The 18228-nt window shown below is 37.4% G+C and overlaps 1 protein-coding gene across 1 annotated transcript in view; it reads right to left on the bottom strand.

The window, feature by feature from the left end:
- LOC134796947 (cilia- and flagella-associated protein 61-like) overlaps positions 1 to 13685 on the bottom strand; it is a 38604-nt gene extending 24919 nt beyond the window's left edge. The window contains exons 1-2 of the mRNA XM_063769141.1: positions 13540 to 13685; positions 10566 to 10700 (exon numbers count right to left, since the gene is read on the bottom strand). Of these exons, the coding sequence (XP_063625211.1) occupies positions 10566 to 10700; positions 13540 to 13685 (281 nt within the window). The remainder of the gene's footprint in view (positions 1 to 10565; positions 10701 to 13539) is intronic.
- Between the last annotated feature and the right edge of the window lie 4543 nt (positions 13686 to 18228).

Here is an 18228-nt window from a genome sequence, read left to right as displayed (position 1 = left end):
TCAAATGTTCGGAAGTGAATAGGCGTGTCCATACCTACATACCTACAGAAAACAGCCGCCTCGCGAGAAAATTGTCATACGAAGCAGCATGGCCTGTGCAAACGTGCCGAATGTAAGCGCGTTCACACCGCCTCAGGACCAACCAGTTATTTTTTTTTTCTTTATTAGGAGCATTGGCAACACAGCCATCAGCTCAGACAAAAATACATTACAAACTAGAACCTTACCTACTTAAAAATACACATATAGATCCGCCTGGGCGGCGCCAGCCCGAAGCAAAATGAACGGCCCAATTCGAACAATACTTATAAGATGTCACAGCGATACGATACCGATCATCAGTGTCAAAAGTGACGTTTTTGGTTGAAGAAATGTCACTTATGACACTGTCAGATAGGTATCGTATCGTTGGCATCAGAGGGGCTACCGTGAGCCACGTTCGACGTGTTGCCTCTCTGTCGCACTTGTAAATTTGTTAGCAGGGAGCTGTAGGTATAATATATGCATGCCAAATTGCAGCTTTCTAGCACTAACGATCACGGAGCAAAGCCGCGGATAGACAGACAGAAGGGCATGGCGAAACTATAAGGGTTCCTAGTTGACTATTACCAGTGGGAAGACACTCCTGACTTCGATCAGGCGTGGCTCACTCCGCGATTTCGTCGCTTTGCTACAGGTAGCTGAAAGTACATCCGTTCGGCCCCAATTTTGGGGTTTGCCATAACCGCGCGTGGCGCTGTCGCCACCTAGCGGCCATATCTGTGCTGATCGTAACAGACGCGTTTTGTTAGAGAGTGAGTCTTCTGTACCTAGTACTATTATTTATTCTGTGCTTCGGTCGAACTCGGCTCCGTTCGGCTCAGCATTGCTCCGAGCAATTATTAGGGTTGGCACCACTTGACTTCCTTTTGCGTGCACGACCACAGATAAGATAATCACTTGAATTTTGACAACCCTAAATAGCCGAAAGAGATAGTGCCATATATTAGAAAGGGATAGCATGATTCGACCCTGAACTGCTGTCAATCTTCGGGTTTGTAGGAAGTGTCCTTTCTGTACGGTAGTACTATTATTTTCACTTCTCATGCTCAAAAAGTGCACCTTTATGTCGTGCGTAGACGACATAAAATCGCATTTTATGCTCTAGAGCATAAAAGTAACATTTTCTTTTAAGACTAAGGTAATCGGTCTCAACAGCCAAACAGTTAAAAAATATTGCACAATTTTACTGAGCAATAAAATTGTGTAGATGACAAAACTTGTTATATTATTTTATTTTTGCTACAATTTATTAGAAATCCGTATTTTCTGTCATTAAATTTAGTAAATCACATAAAATAGGAGTCGATTATCGTTCAAAAATGCTCCGAAATGTTTGACTTGGCAGAAAACCAAGCGTCTGAAACTCTGATCACATGTTAAAAATTAAAAAAAAAAAAAAAGTTAGTTGGCGGGAATTGGTTATGTATTATGTTCTTTCGCTTTACGACTATTACGATTGCCGTGATAAATATAATTTCCGGACTTATTTAACGATTAAACCTAAATAATGACGTCGAGTGACGATGAAATGGCACTGTCGCCTAATACGTTCATCGAGCAGAGTGCCCAAAAAGTAGTTGAACAAATATTACCGCCGAAATCAAAGCACCTGTATCTTAACACCTATGAAAATTTTATGCGTTGGAGATCTGAAAAGCAGGTTACTACGTTAACGGAGAGTGTTTTTCTTACATATTTCGACGAATTGTCAAAAAAATTACAGCCGTCTACACTATGGAGTATCTATTCTATGCTGAGGTCTACAGTGCTGACGAAAAATAATGTGAATATAAAGGACTACACGAAGCTGTCGAGTTTCCTGAAAAGGCTTTCCGTTGGGCATAAGAGCAAAAAATCTAAAGTTTTTACAGCGAAGCAGGTCGAAACATTTTTAAATACCGCTCCCGATGACATATATTTGGCCACAAAGGTAATAAACTATTAAGCTATCAATTTTTTTTTATTTTCCTCGCAATCGAAGTGAAAAGCAGAGTGTAGAACAAGGGCATAAATGTAAATTTTTACCCTCGTCTACTATTTTGGTCTTCGCTTCGCTCAGACCAAAAAATTGCCTCGGGTAAAAATGGGTCACTTTATGCCCTTGTTGTACAATCTACTATTCTTCTGTGCTATTAAGATAAGAGATAAGAGATCTTTATTTGCATACCATAGTACAGATGTTATATACATGGACCCTGGAAAGGCAAAAATTAATGGTTCACAATTATTAGCATTTTATATTCTGTACTAGTTTTATATTATATAGTATTAACAACGTAACGGTTTAATAAAACAATATGGCTAATACAGTGTACCAACACAAGATGATTGTAATATTAGTTATAATGACAGTTATTGAAAGCCCGCCAAAACTATACTTTTTAAGAGCGTAGGGCTGATATATGTTATCTGTGACTTTTAGCTTTGCCTGTCAACTTGTGAAGGATTACCGCAAAATAACAAACCTGCTTTGTAAAACTAATATTAATTAAAAACCTGTCAAGAAGAACATCGTCTTTATATTTTAAAGCAGCATACGAATCCCCAGAAAGAGGCTCACAGGGTGGGCTATCAATTCAGAAGCCGGGATAAGTTGGAGAAGCTTGCTTTGAAACCGACGCCCGCCAGTAGGAAATGACGCTATTTCTATAAATTGGGAGCCAGAGGTCTGATAATTCCAGTTATTTTCATCTGTTTTCACCGTGTTTTGGCAGTCAGAGAAGTGATTGCCCACTAACAAATCTGGGAGTTGGAGAAAGTGATATCCGTTTAAGGAAAACTAACCTATTTGAACAAACTACGTAATAAAAGAATAAGATAACATATCGTGTTTTGTGTCTTGAATGCACTAACAAGAGCATGTTTCATGTGTTTAGCGTTTGTTCGTGTGCGTAATTTCTTTTTTTGGTGATTGTAATGCTTACAGTAACTCCAATAGCTGTAATAGTACCAAGTGATTAATAAATAGTATGTGTTAGGCTTCTCGTGAGCTTATTGATTGTGAATGGAAATCAATTTCAAGGAAATTCTAGATCATAATTGTTACTTTTGAATTTCACTCTGAATTACTGGTTGTAACTATTATGTTATGTTATGTGTTTGTGGATTTGTTTTCATATTGTCAGTTTTAACAGTAAAAGTGAAAAATGAGAAGATTCCATGGTTGTAGTAGAAAGTGTGACAGAAGAAGTAAGGAAAAGTCAAGTGCAAGGCAGTACTATATCAAATATCAGTATACACCATAATATAGCCAAGTGAGTAGGTCTCTTGATATGGATTGTTGTAATTGCCATTCACATAGATGGTACCGAAGCCTGCCATCAGTTATTTTCACATGGCATAGAAAATTATTATCATGATAAAATGGCATTAGTTAATGAGTGAGATCTCCAGTAAAAAGGCTGGTTCAGGTAACGGGTAGTTAAAAAATAGGTAATAATTTCAAGTTAATTTATATCAGCAGGGTACAATACTAGGCATATGTTGATTTTGACAGCTTGAGCATCCATGCATCCTGAGAGAGAGGGAGAGAGAGAGAGAGAGAACTGATGCTTGAAATTTACTCATGGACCGGGTCAGTCCATGTCACCTTAATAATTTTATTGTGGGGCTTTTGCAATTTGTTAGTTAAACATGTAGGTAGGAAAGTAGTGACCGTAGAAGTAGACAATGTCAGAATAATAATTAATTTTTTTAATTATTACTGTAGTATGTTATAGAATGTTGGTAAAATGATTGATGACTTATGTTTGTATGAAATTAGTATGAATGTTTTCATGTTCAAGTCCTGTAATGTTTATGCATAGAATGCAGCATTGTACATGGTTACTTCTGATGGATTATGTACAATTCATTGGGCTCACAAGCTATTGCATGCACTTTAGCCGCAGTCAGTTAGCGCCTTATGAAAGTATTAAAACACTGACCGTTGTGTACTTGTATGTATCCTTTAGGATGATTTAGGAATATGTAAACTTTGCTAGACCTTTAAAGCAGTAAATGGTTGTATTACCATTTGCAGCACAGTTAGTAAAAATGATTTCATACCTAGAGTTGCGCAATTATATAATCTTGTCCGGTACAAGTTGATGTAGAACTTAATAGAGAGGGTACGAAACTAATAAACAAGGTGTTAAGGTGTACAAGAAAATTGATGTGGCATATTAGTATACTAGTATACATACTTGGTGATTCAGAGTGAAAGCAAAGGGTAAATATGTTTACTATCAAAGCAATTGATATATGTTAAAGATGTTATTAAATAGAAAAAAAAATTGATATATGTGAAAAGTAGGCTTGAGTCAGTCATTAACTATAGAAACTAAAAGACCGAACTAGTTCTTTTGACCAATTGACTGAGAGTGGAGCACTCTCTGTAGTGAACAAGCAGGCACAAGCCTAGTGAAAATTGCGATCAATTTATTTGAGGTTTATTAATCATAATTTAAAATAAAGTAGTATTCATAATCAAACTAATATTTGTGATAATAACTTGGAATTTGGAATTCAAGAGAGTCAAGAGTTTGAAAAACTTAAATTTTATTAAATTTTGCATGTGACTGTTGAAGATATTAACTATTTATCTTTCTGTTGAAATTGTGATTAGATCACTACAAGAGTAACAGTAATATGAATATAATGAAATTGTGAAAGATATATTCAATACCTACAACTTGTTACGAAGTGAAACAGAGAAACCTATATTATTAAAGAGATAATTACCTTACCTATGTAAGATGTTCCTTAACATTTATTTATTTTATTTTATATACCTATAGGTACTTATCCATGATTATTTCCTAAAAGTGAGATGGGGAATTTTGTGATCTTAAAGAGAAAAGGTATTGTATAATAATTTGTAACACAGGAGTTATAAGAGCGAATTTATAAAGAGTAATGTAGCAATTTGGTAATATGTCAGACAATAAAAAGTGATTGAGTATAAAGGACATGCAATTATTAAAATTGAGTGAGCTATATATGGTACATATACTAACAGTGAGGCATTGCAGGTGAGGAGCTGCAATGATGTAGTAAATGAATAACAGTGAGTCAATGATATGGAAATTCACGTATTTTGTATTAAATGAGTAACAGTGAAGCAATGGAATGTATTATGTATCTATTGATATAGTAAATGAGTAACAGTGAAACCAATGACACGCGAGTCCAAGTATTGATGTATTAAGTGAGCAACAGTGAGTCAATGACATGTTAGCCCATGTATTGATGTAACAAGTAATAGTGAGTCAATGATATATGAATATATGTGAATCCATGTATTTTTGTATTAAATGAGTAACAGTGAGTAAATTACATGAGTATGTATTGATATAATACTTAAATGAGTAACAGTGAGTCAATGACATGTAAGTCCATGTATTGATCTATTAAGTGAGTAACAGTGAGTCAATGAAATGTTAGTCCATGTATTGATGTAACAAGTAATAGTGAGTCAATGATATATGAATATATGTGAATCCATGTATTTTTGTATTAAATGAGTAACAGTGAGTAAATTACATGAGTCTATGTATTGATATAATACTTAAATGAGTAACAGTGAGTCAATGACATGTAAGTCCATGTATTGATCTATTAAGTGAGTAACAGTGAGTCAATGACATGTTAGTCCATGTATTGATGTAACGAGTGACAGTGAGTCAATGATATATTGGAATCCATGTATTTTTTATATTAAATGAGTAATAGTGAGTACCTGACATGAGTCGCATGTATTAATATAGTACTTAAATGAGTAACAGTGAGTCAAGGACATGTAAGTCCATGTATTGATCTATTAAGTGAGTAAAGTGAGTCAATGACATGTTAGTCCATGTATTGATGTAAGGAGTAACAGAGAGACAATGATATATGTGTATCCATGTATTTTTGTATTAAATGAGTAACAGTGAGTCCATGTAATGATGCATTAAGTGATTAACAGTGAGTCAATGACATGTGAATCCATGTATTGATGTATAGTATCAGTGAGTCAATGACATGTGAACCCATGTATTGATGTATTAGATGAGAATCAGTGAGTCCATGCAATGATGCATTAAGTGATTAAAAGTGAGCCAATGACATGTGAATCTGAATCCATGTATTGATGTCGTTTATAAGTAACAGAGTGAGTCAATAACATGTGAAAGCGTGTATTGATGTAACAGTGAGTCAATAACATGTGAATGCGTGTATTGATGTAACAGTGAGTCAATGACATGTGAATGCATGCATTGATGTAGTTTGTAAGAAACAGTGAGTCAATAACATGTGAAGGCATGTATTGATGTAGTTTATAAGAGTGAGTCGTTGCAGGCATTGGAAGAATGCCTGTAGTGATGTAGTTCATAAGTTTAGTAATGTATATTTTATTGTTTTGTTGTGCATTAAGTTTATATAATGTGGATTATTTATGTTTAACTCTTTAAAACGCAGAGACGCGTTGTACTCCAGGATTGGCCGAATATTAGCATTTTATATTCTGTACTAGTTTTATATTATATAGTATTAACAACGTAACGGTTTAATAAAACAATATGGCTAATACAGTGTACCAACACAAGATGATTGTAATATTAGTTATAATGACAGTTATTGAAAGCCCGCCAAAACTATACTTTTTAAGAGCGTAGGGCTGATATATGTTATCTGTGACTTTTAGCTTTGCCTGTCAACTTGTGAAGGATTACCGCAAAATAACAAACCTGCTTTGTAAAACTAATATTAATTAAAAACCTGTCAAGAAGAACATCGTCTTTATACTTTAAAGCAGCATACGAATCCCCAGAAAGAGGCTCACAGGGTGGGCTATCACAATTTCACAGTTTTGGTTATTGTTACTACTGACTTGTACTTAGGTTCGATATTATAATACTTATACATTTTCTAAATTGCACTTTTAAGTTGTAACAGCCTCTTCTAACGAATACTTGAATCTTATTACCTATAAACAAGGACTACTACATTACGGTTTACGTACTTATTACTGTTTGTATTAATATAAAATATATTATAATATAATACAATTATATTTATATTATATGTACAAGTTGCTACTTATTTATTACATAGTATCATCCTCCATAAATTCGGCTATTGAGTAGTAACATTTATCCATCAGCATAGTTTTAAGGCGGTTTATGAAGTTTGAGTCTGTTTTTAAATATGTGGGGATTTTATTATAAACATTTATGGCTCTGTAGTATGGTCCGTTCTTGTATATTTCTAATTTAGGCTCCGGGAGTTCTATGTAGTGTTGACGTCGAGGGTTTTGACGAAATTGGAATAAATGTAGGTTTTTTCGGACAAATGTAGCTACTTCCAAAATGTACAGAGAGGGGAGGGTCAGTAAGTTAAGATTTTTGAAGTGTGGTCTACAGCTGTGGGGTGGATGTATATTTACTAGGATCCTGATACATTTTTTCTGCATGATGAATACGTTTTGAATGTCTGTGCTGTGGCCCCACAAAAGAAGTCCGTAGCGTAGCCATGCGACCATAGACCTAGGATTCGCTTGCGCTTGACAGACAGCTGAAGTGTGCGAAAGGGAAGCCATCACGTATATGAACATCCCATGAGTGCGAAAGAGTCAGATTACCAAAGAGAAAACGTAACCACTTTTGAGTTTGACGACGGCCGCGGACGGCCAAGAGCTTATCACGGTAATTTTCAAATTGAAAAATATACACGGATTAGGACGAAAAGTATTAAATAAAGTAATTCAGTGAAGATGGTGTCTTGTAGTGTGCCGGATTGCAGTGTCACAGGGCCAAATAGTCCAAGCAAATACTCATTTCAGAGGATTTATGATATTCCGAGCGAAATTTTCATAACGATATTTTGTCAAATTAACAGCGTAAAAAGTGTAAGAAGCCGGTTTATACAGTTCATTATAAGTTTTTCTTCCTTTGTGTGCTAATATTTTATCATATTAGTCTATAATTTAAAATATTTTGTGTAAAAACATAATCTGTTACTTTACGCTAGGGCTTGACAAAATGTTCACATGACAGTATCGATAACTTGTCGGTATATTAATAGCTATGTAATTATTTCTTCACAAGACATCATTAAGATATTAGCTTTTATAACCGACTTCAAATAATAACGATTGTTATACCTTTTTGAAGCTGTTCATGTATAGCGGTAAACTTAAACTTCACTTTCCAACACAGTAAGAGTTACATTAAGATAAGTCTGCAACGATTTTGATGGCAAACGCAGTGCAAGTGTTATTTATACGTCATAATGTCGTAGAATTTTAACGTTTAAAATAACACATTTGAAAAAGTAGTCGATAAAGCAATCAAACATCGACAGATTATTAATACGTTGTAACATGACATCACTATTTTTGATCTCACATAGACAAATTACGCACACACTTGCATTTCATTTTTGGTCACACTTTCGAAGATTGACAGTTGTTCTTTGTCATATAATTCTTTGCATGCGACTGCTTGCGAGTGATACGCCGCCAGCGCACAATCTAAGCTAGTGCTACACTTCAATACGCTAAGTGCATACACAAATCGGGCAAGTTTATTTTTATTTTTTTCTACATGTTTTTTCCATGTCAAATGGCTGTCCAGTGTAAGGCCCAATAAAGTGCAGTCGGGTACTTCTTCAATATTTAGGTTGTTTATTACAGTGTTGAGATTTAGCGGTTGCTTTTGTCTTGGTCTGAATTGGATTAATTTTGATTTATCATTATTTATTATGAGGTTGTGATCGTTGAGCCAATGAGTTATTGAGTTAAAAGTTTGTTCTATGTAGGAACTGCTACTATTGTTATCTGGGCATTGGAATCTATGATCTTTTATATGTAGATATGTCATACACTAACATATCAAGCGAAAAAAATGATGCCAACCATGGTATAATAATATACTCCGCCTGGTACTCCATTCCCGTCTTTTCTAGGTCACCTAACTGACACGGGCTTACGTCATCATGCGACAGCGCTATATGATAATATGCGATAGCGCTATATATAGCGGCCATGTTGTTGTGACGTAGGCCCGTGTCACTCTGGGAATGGAAGACCATGTTTTATTAGACTATGATGCCAACCAATGCTGCCAACGTCACGGCAGCATCAGTTACAATTTGTTTACAACTTCATGCTCAAATGCGTAAAAGAGACGGCACAATTGAAAGAATACCTAAGTAAAAAAGAGACGGCTAGTGTTTGTCACTTGCGCGTGAATTTGGTAAATCAGTGATACCACCATAACACGACGGCAAATAGTGGAGATGGCGCGAACCGTAAAACTTATTAAGAAAAAAAATATCAAAGAATAAGATGTTTGACAGAGGGTGCAAATCATTTTAGTGCAGTTCTATGCAGTAATGTACTCGCTACCGAAGTAAAAAGTTTTCACATTTAGTTATGTAAATAAAAGATATTATATTATACCTACTTATCATTGTTACTTTTGTAACAAAAAAAATTTGGCTGGTTCAGTACGCAGAGTATGTATGTATGGTGGTTAAAATTTCACCCCGTATTTTTATATTTCATATGTACTGGATTCTACCTATTTCGTGAATACTATTAATAACATTCACCTTCCCTTTGATCAAGTGATATATACTGGTACTAGCACAGTTCATACGCAAATGTAAATAAAGCGGTAAAAATATATAACTATGTAAATAAACTATATTCCTTTCCACGAAACCGAGTTAAAAAAAAGCAAATTCAATAACAACAAAACCTTTTATTTTACTAACAATTTTATGTTATAATAATTGTTATTGTGTGAGAAAATGAAATGCCTAAAAAAAATACTAATTTTGTAGTAATCTTTGTATAAACAGCAATATACCTATTTACTTAATTGACGCGACCCGGACAATAATAATCTTTAATTTTCCAATTGTTGTAATTAATTACAAGAAAAAATACGTGCAAGTTAAAAACTTTAATATTAAAGTTGAAATTTATTTCTCTTATTTGTACGACAAGCACCAAACAATGAATGCAACTTACCATGACGCCTCTGCTATGATAATCTATGTACGCAGTTGGCGCGTCCTTGTCATTCTCGCTGATAAGAACATAAACTTATCTCTTTCTGTCAGCCGGCGAAAATGGCGGCCAGCTTTATTTCTTTCAAGATTAAACAGAAGAAAAACGGATTATTTCAGCTTTTACTTACAAATGATATGTGACGCCGTCAGTTTTTTTGCGCTTCCGCGGATAATTTGAGCATTTCAACATAACGCAGGTCGGCATTTTGTTGCTTAATATACGTTATTTGTGGAAAAGTATTAACCGGTGTACACTTCGCGCTTGCGTCAGGCAGACTGAGACAAACTCGTACACATGACACGAGGTGAGTGCTTCAATTTTGGAACGTGTATAACACATCTTGTATAAAAGATCATAGATTGGAATAAGATCGATATGTCATCGGCAAACATAACAACTTTGTGTTCAGTGGATTTTGGAAGGTCATTTATGTAAATGAGGAATAGAATGCACCCTATTACGGAACCTTAAAAAGATTTACCTGTATTTAGTCCAGATATAGTGTTCCCACGCAGATGGGTGGACCGAGGGTAGTAAAGGATGGTCTTTTGCGGCCAGAAACCCGACGATTGCGTTTTTTTCATTGAGCTGAACAATTGATAGCGTGGAGGACTCTCTGAAATAAGTAACAGAGTATGAACCAACAGTTTACCAAAAATAAGTTACGAAAAGACACAAGAGTACCGTGTCAGTATCTCGCGCGCCAGTTAGGTGATTATGTTATGTTTGTTATGTTTTATGTGGGCCTTTGACTGTCGCTTCGACCAAGCTGTGATCTATTGTGACGGCCCTTTAAAGTTCATTACTAATGCCCGTTGAATCCAGGAAATTCCAGATTCTTTGGGCCGTAATGCTCTGTACCTCATAGGGTTCCAGTATATGTCGCCCTAGGTAGGTACTTCTTTTGGACATTAGTGGTCCGCAGGAGCAGAGGATGTAGGTACTTATCTACCGGTCACTTTCTAACTTTATTTATTAAAAACAGACAGGTAGTTTATCTCGCGCTCGAGTAATAAAGTATTGCTGTGCCCCTATTAGGCAAAGCGTATTCTAAGACCAACTGAGACGCAGGCGACGCAGTTTATACAGCGCAGCGCAGAGCAGTTTTTGTAAAGCATAGAACACTGCTAGCTACGCTAGCTGCATCGCAAGGACGTTCCATACTTTACAAAATTTGCTCTGCGCTGCGCTGCGTGAACTGCGGCGCCTGCGTCTGAGCAATCAGCATACGCTTATATATAGGCAGGGCCGGATTAACCCTAAGTCAAAGTAGGCAACTGCCTAGGGGCCCCGCCTCGGCTAGGGGGCCCCGGCGGCTCAGCGCGCACGAAATAAAATTTTGTTCCATAGGGTCAAAATTCATGAGTAAATTTTTTATTCTTATAATAATAAGTATGCTTTGTTATTGCTTTTTTTCGATCCATTCTTTAAATTAATGAAATACTGTAATAAAATTGAAGCAATACGTTACAGTTTAGGGGCGTATTTTGCGTACCTGTTGTAAAGTTGTAATAATAGGGGTTTTTAGGAATTTCGGTTCACTTTTTTTCGAACAACCAACAACTTTTGGGTTATTTCGACAGAATCACGAGAACTATTGATTAAAACAAAGAAAAAGAAAGAAGACGAACGTGTCCCCAGTTTTTCATAAGAATGATCGACCTTCAGTTTGTGTTCACGGCCGTCTTAAACTATGCTGGGGCCCTTGGGCACATAAGAATTTGGGGCCCTTTTGGAAAGTAAAGAAAGCAAATTAAACTAATTTTTTTCTACTATGATCTATTTATTATGGCCATTATGGGTAGTCAAATGTCTGTCCTTCGGGGCCCCCTAAGGATGGGGGACCTGGGCACGGGCCCCGTGTGCCCGTATGGTAAAGACGGTACTGTTTGTGTTCCACATCTCCTCTACTTCAGCTTAGCCTTTGGCCTCGCTGCGCCAAGGTCGGCCTGCGGTCTCGCTTTTCGCGGACATTGGTTCGTGTCTGTGCTCAACTATTTATCCTGAAGCCTGAGGAAGCACGGCTTTGACTTCGCATGAAAGCTCGCCTCACTGGGGCACTTCGGACTTTTAGGCCCCGATGAAGATCGGTACCCTGCCTTTTAAATAACACGCTTTCACAATTTGCGACATTGTTAACAAAAAATTACGCGCTCGCGTTTATTTTTGGTTCTTTAGCTGACCCTGTATCATCTACATGTTAGCTTGACTGGTGAATGAATAGAGTTAGACCAAGAAAAGTCGGCGATGATTTTGATAGCATACGCAGTGCAAGTGTTATTTATACGTCATAATTTTATAGAAGTTTTGACGTTTAAAATAACACTTGCACTGCGAGTGTTATCAAAATTGTTGCAGGCTTATCTTGGTCTAACTCTAGTAATGTAAGTTATTTTAACATATGGAAATTCTTTATTATGAGGTTGATTCTAATCATGTGCTGTTCAGACTCGCAAAATATTAACTATTGAGAAAATCAACTTTGCGTTACTAGTTGAGCTTAGCCTTTAACCTCGCTTAAAATTTGCCATTAGAAGTAGATAGGAAAGTGACGCTGAAGCTCACATCTTTGGTATTCCACTGGGAATTGGCCTTAAGCCTAAAGAGCTCTCCCCACACTTGACGCGACGCGGAATCGGCAAAAATCGATAGAATAAAGCTTTATGTCCACCCAATAAGAGCGAAAAACACATCGTTCGATTTGGATCGGCTCGGCCGACGCCTGAAAATTGAAATTAGAAATGCAAACTTATTTCCCTGTACTGAATATGCTGTGTGCAGAATTAACTGTTGGGGGCCCCGAGCCTCGCACTGCCTAGGGGCCCCGACATGCTTAATCCGGCCCTGTATATAGGTATATTGCGATACAGCGAGGAAATTCCGTCAGCGTCCTTATAGTCCAATGCCTCATGTGCCTAGTTTCGATTTAAGCTAGTTATTAATTTATTTTAGTATTTGCATTGTACAAACAGCAACACTCCTAACTGTAGAGTCGACGTCAAAGATATGTTGGACGCAGGCAAATGAACCAAACCTGCCTACCTAGGTTGGCATTGGCACCACGTCTCCACGTTGAGGTTCCCCGCAAGTAGGGTTGCCATATGGAAGAATTAAAAGTCCTGATAAAAATCCGGACATCACCCTAAAAATCCGGACATTTCTTGTAGCAGAGATTTGGCGTAACTTGAACGACGCCCCGGCGGCGCGCGGCTCTCTGCGGTGTACTGTATCGTGGATCTACTTTTCCCTTTCCCTTCGCCCGATCCCGTAGCCCCCTTCCCGGCCGCGCATTTTATTTTTATAAGGTCATTCCTAAAAATCCGGCCACATGCCAAGTCCGGCCGCAATCCGGCCAAGCGTCAAAAATCCGGACATGTCCGGACAAATCCGGACGTATGGCAACCCTACCCGCAAGTCACATTATAAATCCAGCAAAACGAATGTGAATTACTTACATAAGGACAATTATATCAACCACTTGATGTATGCGGAAATTCTTCGCCATAGATTCGGTGCAGAGCTCAAATATGTCCGACGCATCCTGCAGGTTAGCGAGCCGGAGCCTGCCAAGCACCGGAGAAGTCTTAGTAAACTTGTCCATTTCCAAAAATCTACACCTCAGAATACCTATAGTTGATTTTTTTAATTGACAAGTTAAGAAAGATGATTTGACATTCTAGTTTTTTTTTCTTATTAGAAGAGTAAGGTAGGTATGTATCAAGTATGTATGTACTTGATGGTACAGTCACCTGCAATAGTATGTTACTCTTCGAAGGCCGCAATAATATCTAACACGATCTTATTTGTAGAGCCCTAAGAGCGTGTCACATATTTTTGCGGCCTTCGAAGAGTAACATACTATTGCAGGTGACTGTACATATTACACCTGTCCAATTTCTTGGTCATTGTCTCTCTCTCTCATTAAGCAAAATGTGTGACGCAAATACACATTGGACCAAGAAATTGGACAGGTGGAATACCATCCTAACCCGCGCATGATTGATTAGGTTTAGTCAGGGTATAGTGTAACTGTAACACCCTTATTCATAAAACTTTACGGGCCTGATTTAGTTAAATTATGTTTTATCCCTTTCTTACCAATATATAAGTAAAAATGACAGATAAAGACAAACGATTCATAGCCAATTCAAGCCAGTAACGCGTTTATGAATAACGCCATAAGAACGCGCACTAGTGCGATAAATAGCACATTACGTAAAACGTAAAAATATGTAGAAAATTTAAAGGGCCATATGTACTGTAAAACGTTGTACGATACATGTGCGAGTAGGTAATTCGCAACTCGTATGTGTTCAATGATGTTTTTTTTGCACCTTTTTTAGGAAAGCACTATATTTATATTGGCTCGACTCTTCGAGCAACACGGAAGGGAGGCGGTATTCGCACTATTTCCCCTCTGCCGAGGTACAAGATTAGCGCGTCAATCTAATCTAGCGCGGGTAATAAAACTAGTTGCACTTGGATTTTTCACTAGACCGAGTCCAGACGCGCGCGTGAACACTGCTGCACAAAAATGCCTGTTTGCTCGGTTTTTTGTTATAAAAAGAGGTCGGGGACATCAAATTTACAAAAAGAAAGTGTTACATTTCACATGTAATATTTTTTTTACATATCATACGTTTAATTACATTCAAACACAATTATTATATTTTAGTCTCATGTCATTGTTGGATTTATCGATTTTGCTCGCTCAGTACAAATTGCGGATCGGTCGAGCGACAAATCCGACTTCTCATCTCTCAGAATACAATAACATACTTCAACGAAAATGTGTTAGTGTGCGTGTTGTGACACTTGTCACTCGTCCGTACACAAAAAGAGATCGAGGTTTGCAAGATTTGTCGTTGACGTGTGTCATTTTCTATGTATTTGTGTCGTCATTACAGATTGGATTTTGTATGTAAGTGTGTGAGAAGTGCGACTGTGTGCACCTTTCCCCCCGCGAAAAATGGCAGAAATATTTGTACGGTGAGGTATCGCTTGGGCCCCTCCCTTCCGATGTGTCGGAAGCCGGTGTTGCTCGAAGGCTCGACTGGATTGTCATTTGCTGGCTTCGTACGTAACTATAAATTTAAATGAACTTCCTTGATTCCCTGATCCAACTATGTAATGCCACTTTATTCTTCCTAAGAGCGGTTTTGCACTACGTCCAATCCGAATCCGATCCGAACCCGTGAAAATATGGGTCTAGAAAACTCGGACCGAATTCTGATATTCGCTTACGCAATAGTCCTATCCAAACCCGTGAAAATATGGGTGAAAAATATTCACGTCACCCAGCCGCATACCCCGCCCGCCCGCTGCCTCTCTGCTCGTACGCAGCTCGGCTTTAACTCGGACGCAGTGCGCGAGCGTTCATACAAATAATACTTAAGGCTACTTCGGTCCGTCAAAAATCTTCTCCGGAATGGAGATTCTAGAATGACGGAAAGAAATCGGATGACGGAGATCGGATCTAGTGCGTAACTTACCATAGAAATAGTTCTACGGCTACAACGGACCATATTTTCACGGGTTCGGATCGGATTCGGATCGGACGTAGTGCGAAACCGCTCTAAGTCTTTATATAAGTATAATAGATAGCTTATGATTCCTAGAATCGGACTTTGTTTGTATTACCTTCTTACATAATTCGTTATTATATAATTTAAGTACTTAGTTAAATTTAGAAGATAACGTCGCTCTTGATAAAAACAACGCGTAACGTAAAGCTACGAATTTGTCATTGTAACATTTTAATTAGTGGACACAAAACGTAGTTGAACATATAGTGATTTACAATGGAAACTAAAAACGTTTTTGAAAATCGAGTGAAAAGTGTATTCCACAGTAAAGGGTTTTCGGAAATTTCTATCCAATATGCGACAGGCCCTGCAAAAGGCGAGGGGATCAGTGGCAATATATCTCACGCGAAAATCTGCGCGGTCAAAGAGCGAGTCCCACAAAAACTCGACGTCGTAGTCAAGCATGCTCCCAATGACTTAACGTACCGAAAGACCATGCCAATAAGAAACTTGTACCTAAGAGAAATAAATTATTACGACAAAATCGCTCCTGTATATGAGAAATTACAGGATCAGATCAATGTACCGCACGAGATCAGGTGCTTCTTCCCAAAATATTATGGATCGTGTGACAACTTCCAAGAGGAATTTATCATACTTGAAGACCTTACCAAAAAAGGGTTCCGCGTCTCGCCGCTACAGATTTTAGATTATGATCATGCTGCAATCATTGTGCGAAACATAGCGAAACTTCATGCTTTATCTTTTATCTACGAAGAACGCGATCCGAAAACATTTAGAGAAATAGAGGACGAGTTTATTGACATTTCGCTGTTAACTAAAGGAGAATTCGATGAAAAATGTATATATCAACATGGAGAGAAAGCTATGAAACGATTCACAGATGCAATAACAGATGTATCATTGAGAAAGCGATTTCAGGTAGCAGCCGGGACGGATGCGATAGTAAAATTCAAGGAAGTGACAAAAATTGGTAAAGTTAAGACTATACTACACGGTGACAACTGGCTTAACAACCATATGTTTAGATATGAGGTTAGTTTTAAATCAATGTATAACGGTGTATGAAGAAATATTATTATATATTATGGGTACTGTAGGTATGTCTAACAATATGACGAACGTCTTAAGGATGACTCACATTAAACCGGGTCGTGTCCGGGCCGGACCTTCCTTTAAACATTACTTACCTAAAAAAGAAGTGCAACATTTAAACAGAGTTAAATGCACAATACAGAAGTCATCACTATACCACTCATCGATCACTCACTCATCACTCACATCACTCAACATTTATAATCGCAAAATAAATACTTTTTGCAGGACGGCAAGCCAACCGAAGGGATGCCCATGGACTTCCAGTGGTCTATGTACGCTTCGATCGGCTTCGATTACATGTATTTGTACTCCTTCGCAGTTTCCAAGGATCTCAGAAGAAATCAATTTTACCAACTGGTCGACGAATACTACGCGGAGCTCAAAAGTTTTCTTGCTCTTTGTGGGTATAATGTTGAGAAATTTTGTTCTTACGAACAGCTTAAAGATGAGATCAAGAGTCAGGCCCTGGTAAGTTGCCTCACGTTCATGCTATCAAACCCTTTGTTCAAAAATCAAGGGTTAACTCTTCCAGAATTGCTCCTCTCCCCTTTAGCATACGCTGTGACTGAAGAGTATAAAAGTTTTGTGAACGATATAGTCACTGCTTGGGCCAATTTAGGTTTCATTTAGCATTCATTGTTCAATTTGTTTTCGAATGTTGATAAATGATAACATAAATGTATTCTAACTTAAAACTCTGTTAGTAAAATGTTGAAACCACTGGAACTAACATATCAATTTTATACGGCAATCAAACCTTTGACACATGTCTTGTGATAGTTGATTGATAGGCCGAGGTAGTCGGCATTCGAAGATTATTTTTCTAAAATAGCTATTAATACCACTAAATGTCTACATTCATCTTCTTCTCGAGCCCATTCCTTACTTTGTGCTAATGGTAAGAAATGTAATATTAACTTTGAGTTTAGTCTAGTAGATTCAGCAATTATTGTTAAAACTTTCAAGTCACTCAACTTAAAGAAAACGGAAGACTTATGGGGAACATCCGTTAGAGTCATTACTCATGTCTTAGACGTAATAGCGCCTTACTTAGCCGTAATTTATAATATTTCAATTTCACAAGGCGTCTTTCCAGATCTTATGAAATATAGCAAAGTCATACCTCTTTTTAAATCGGGTGATTCGAGTGATATGGCTAATTTCCGTCCAATATCAATACTTCCTGTACTAAGTAAAGTTTTTGAAAAGTTAATGTTAAATGATCTACTGGGTCACTTCAACAAACATAAGGTTTACTCGGGTAATTCCGAATGTCGAAAACTGTCGGATAATTCCGAAAAGAGACTTTTATTATGATGGAATTAAGGGTGATTTTCATCTGAATTTCGGAATTATCCGACATTCGGTAATACCCGAATACACCTTACTTTACTTACAAGCAATCAGTTTGGTTTCACAAAGGGCCGTTCCACGACCGATGCTGCTTCGGTACTTATTAAACATATTTATGATATTTGGGAAAATTCTTGTGATGCAATT

This window comes from Cydia splendana, chromosome 14, assembly GCF_910591565.1.
Source record: "Cydia splendana chromosome 14, ilCydSple1.2, whole genome shotgun sequence".
Classification (NCBI taxonomy): Eukaryota; Metazoa; Arthropoda; class Insecta; order Lepidoptera; family Tortricidae; genus Cydia; species Cydia splendana.
Note: the sequence above shows the minus strand (reverse complement) of the source record. Positions and strands in the feature narration are given on the sequence as shown.